This window comes from Trypanosoma grayi, assembly GCF_000691245.1.
Source record: "Trypanosoma grayi strain ANR4 Tgr_1054_V1, whole genome shotgun sequence".
Lineage (NCBI taxonomy): Eukaryota > Euglenozoa > Kinetoplastea > Trypanosomatida > Trypanosomatidae > Trypanosoma > Trypanosoma grayi.
Window position 1 is genome coordinate 1 of NW_008826673.1, and position 3,996 is coordinate 3,996.

A 3,996-nucleotide genomic window follows, 5' to 3' on the forward strand; every position below is an offset into this window, starting at 1 on the left:
AAGGAGCGTGAGGCGGACTTTGTTGCCTTGAAGATGTCCCACGAGGACATGATGGTTGGATACATTTTGTACGAGGCACAGGTCCCAAATTATACGCTTGTAAGAGATAGGCCGTGTCGCTTTCACAATCTGCGGTATGGTTGGCCTTTTCGCCCTCTGACTAATTTATCTGTGGTTGTCCATGATACCACCGAGAGTGAGTTTGTCGAGGTGATGGAGCGCTTTAAGAATGACACTTCGCCTACTACAAAGCCTTTTAAGAAACGACGAAGGTATCTCCTATCTACCTGTTAGTAACTAAATCTATAAAATACAAATAATGTATCTCGTTTCTACCTGTTAATAACTGTATCTATATAATAGGAATAATGTCCGGAGTCACGCTTCGTTTTCGAGCACTGCATTTTATGATTGATATGGACGTGTGCTGTATTATCCTCTCGTATCACTCTGTGGGCTCGTCTAGTCCGCTAACGTTGTTTTATTGCATGGAGGGTTGGTGTTGTGCGGATGGTCTCCCACTCTTGTTTGCGGCGTTGCTCCTCTTTCCCTTGGTGGGCTGCGGTGGTTTGTTTGTGGTTCTGTTTGTGAGGTGGATCATCTCCGTTGCTCTCTTTCTTGTTGTGTAGAGGAGCAGCAGGTGGTCAGCTGTGATGTCGAGAGCGTGTCGTATTCGTGTGCCCCTTTCGCGATTGGCGCTGTGTCTCCACCAGGGATGTGGTACGGCATTGTGACGGTGCTGAAGAGATAGCTGAGCCAGTGGTACTGGAGTCGTGGCGGCATTGTGCTCTGCTCTAGCTGCTGTATGTGCAGAGTAACGGAGATGAAGTATGGCTGCCTAAGCTACGTGGTGCTGCGTGTATCTATTTGTTGCGCTAGCTTTGTGGGTGTAGCTCTATGGTTGTGCAGAGCATCGCGTTGGTGGAGCTGAGGTCGGGCTGAGCGGGAAGGTGCTCCTGTGGTTCAGCATGGCGCTTTGTCCCTTCCCTACTGCGACAGACTTCCCTTAAGGTGTCGGTGATACCTTCCTGTGTTTGCCGCAATGCCTCGCCGACCTTCAGATGCTGCGATGGTGTGGCCAGCACTTGGTGACGCTGGATATACCGAGTAGCCGTGTGTTTTTCTCCGGCCCATACGAATCATGTTTTGCTGTTGACGTTGTATTCTGCAGGTGGGCTCGTGACAATCAAGCCTCTTGTTTGGCTGGTGTGTGTGCCGCACAGCTGTGGGCTTGGGGCGTAGTATTGCTCCTTGATGGCGTCTTGCTGGTGATGCCATTGTTTGTGTAGCGCTGGCGAAGATTGGGTCCTGCACGCAGCCTGTTCCTTGTTGAGAAGCGTTGCTGTGCCTTCCACGATGCGCATGGCAGACCACTCGATGTGCCAGTGCGGCGGTGCGCTGTGATGGTGCACCACCTTTGGGGCAAAGTAGGTACGAAGGTTTGATGGGCTTCTTCCGAAATGATACAGGCCCTGCTCCGAGGAGGTGGGTGGGGGGATTCTGAAGGATGAATGTTGAATGCTAATATGCTCACAGGCTGCTTTGGTCTGTACATTTGAGCTCGGTGGGTTGTTCAGGGACCGCGTGGCCTTTCTGACGGAGACTGCTTTGGTTTGGAGGTCTACTGGTTTGTTTTTTGTAGCGTCTACTCCTTCTGTTCTGTGCTCCCCAGTATGAGCTGTGCTTTGTGAGCCACTCTGCGTCTCCGTACTGAAAGCCTGTGCTTGCATTCCCCCATGTTGAGTATTTTGTGTTGCCGCTGGGTGCCACGCTGCTTGGCTTCACTGTGTATTTTTGCGTCCATACGATGCGCTCAGCCCTTGCTGGGTAGGCGGTGGGCCTGTGGAAGCCGGGATACTCTCGTTTGTTGTAACGTTTGCTGACCACACCGTGCTGCCTGGTGATATGCGAGTGCTGCGACCTGATGCAGTGGCGGAAGTGCTGCTTGTGTGTGTCGAGTTGTTGTGGTTGGTGTGGCTGCGTGCTTGACAGGCTGTTGCGTGGTTGGCGTGCGGCATCACGACTCCCGACTGTTGTGCCAAGCTAAATACTTCTACCTATGTGTGTGGCACCGACGGATTCGTGAATTGTCCGTAGCAGCCTGCGCGGCCCACCACCCCGTGGGAGATCTCCGTATGGGCGTCTTGCGCAATGCATTGGGTGTGCATGTTGCCGGGGAGCGTGGCCTCAAGACGTTATGTGCTCTTCTTCCCTTTTCTATTCACTCAAGTGCTATACCCGCTGCTGATGAAGGAGGCGGTGTCCGCGAGGGGCCGAGGCGCGTTACGCTCCAGAATGTTTTTTGGTTGCGCCCTCTGCACGGCTGTGGCGCTCTTACTTGCAGCACTTCTCCTTCTGCCCAGGCTGCACGCTGCTAAAAGGGGAATGACGGATTTGTATTCTGAGCCGCGCGCGAAGACAACCACAATGCTCTACGACCCGACAATGCCGCAACCGATTGCGCTGCAGTATGTCCCGCCAAACACTCTGCAGACATGGGAGAGGCGTGAATTCCTGATTGTGTTTGGCATCCCATCTGTGGACATCGATGCGCGGCAGAGGCGCCGTTACCTGCAGCGATGGACGTGCTGGCGGTTCCCCGGTGTGGCGACGAAGTTAAACAACTTCACTGGTGCGATGCTGGTGCTGTACGTACTGGCGCGTCACCCGTCGCACAACTTCACGTACTCCGCGGGGCTGGAGGCGGAGGCGGAGCAGTGGCACGATGTGATTGCGCTGCCGATGAATGATGGGCGCCCGTCGACCAACAAAAAAGTCGGTGGTAATGGCAAATGGGGACTGGAGGCTGAGGTCGGAATGAGCCGCAAGACGTTCTTTTGGTTCGAGCTGGCGTTCCGTCTGTTCCCGAATGCGAGCTACATCGCGAAGGGAGACGACGACATGTTCCTGCGCGTGCCGCAGTACCTCGCTGACCTGCGCTCGCTGCCGCGCAAAGGGCTGTATTGGGGAGTAGCTTGTGCTGAATCTGTTCAAAAGGGTAATGTTACGCACAAGTTTCATTACTTCGCCGGAATGCTCTACACACTAGCGAGGGATGTGGTGCAGCAGCTTGTATCGTTTGAGCCTGTGCGACGGCTGGTGCGCTTGCCGTACAGCAAAGAGAGAGAGGAGCAGTTTTTCCAGTACAGCATGACTGCTGAGGATGTGATGGTGGGGCAGATACTACGGCTGGAGGTACGATACCCAGCACTGGTGGTTGTAGAGGACAGATGGTGCCGTTTCCACGATCGTGTAGGTAGAAAGTGGCGTCGTGTCGTAAAACGTGAGTCTGTTGTGCTTCACCTCCCATCGGAGAATAGTTATGGGAAGCTTATGAATAAGTTCGGCAATGATACGCTGCCAAGTAAAATGTTGTGGAAGTGGCGCAATCCTGGGCATATTAAGTTCTTCTGTTAATGGAAAGCTCATATATTTGTGCCTGTTTTTTTTTATATGTGTGTACGTATGACACATTTTTGCTTTGCTGAAATAAAAACAAGACGTATTTGGTTTTTGCATGGTACTGTCTAACATTTAGTGATAAAATTGTTTTCGCCGTTTGCTTACTCGCCATTCTGCATGGTACTCATACTGCAAATCTTGTGCTTCCTTAAAGGGTCTATCTCTGTAGCCACAAGATGACTGTGGTCGTTGTTGGTGCCTTTTGTATATCTGCTTTATCTTGCAACACTCCACTGGGGGCTTCCACTCCTGTCTCGACCTGGTGGTTTTTCTGCTTCACTTATTATGTTCGTATAGCATCCACTATTGCTCATGGCGCACCGCCACCCACAGAGAACGACTCGTATTTGCGTGTGTTGCGTCTTTCTTCTTATGGCTGTGGCTTGCCTTCAGTATTTGGACGCTACGGCATTGTTTCAGTCAGATGAGCATCCACACGGTGTACTGGCTAAAGGCAATGCGATGAAGTCGCGCAGCGCACACACCTTGTTTGACAATGAGTCCCTGCAGTACGTCCCACGCAGTGTTGTGCGC

At 52.4% G+C, this 3,996-nt stretch overlaps 2 protein-coding genes across 2 annotated transcripts; one reads left to right on the top strand and one right to left on the bottom strand.

Annotated features, from left to right (window-relative positions):
- Nucleotides 1–1,139: 1,139 nt before the first annotated feature.
- On the bottom strand, nucleotides 1,140–1,730 carry DQ04_10541000 (hypothetical protein; the record flags this gene model as incomplete). The annotated part of the gene is made up of 1 exon (XM_009316276.1): nucleotides 1,140–1,730. One exon carries the CDS (start codon nucleotides 1,728–1,730, stop codon nucleotides 1,140–1,142), a length of 591 nt encoding a protein of 196 aa, XP_009314551.1.
- A 565-nt stretch (nucleotides 1,731–2,295) lies between these two features.
- On the top strand, nucleotides 2,296–3,417 carry DQ04_10541010 (UDP-Gal or UDP-GlcNAc-dependent glycosyltransferase; the record flags this gene model as incomplete). Its single annotated transcript, XM_009316277.1, has 1 exon — nucleotides 2,296–3,417. One exon carries the CDS (start codon nucleotides 2,296–2,298, stop codon nucleotides 3,415–3,417), a length of 1,122 nt encoding a protein of 373 aa, XP_009314552.1.
- Nucleotides 3,418–3,996: the final 579 nt, after the last annotated feature.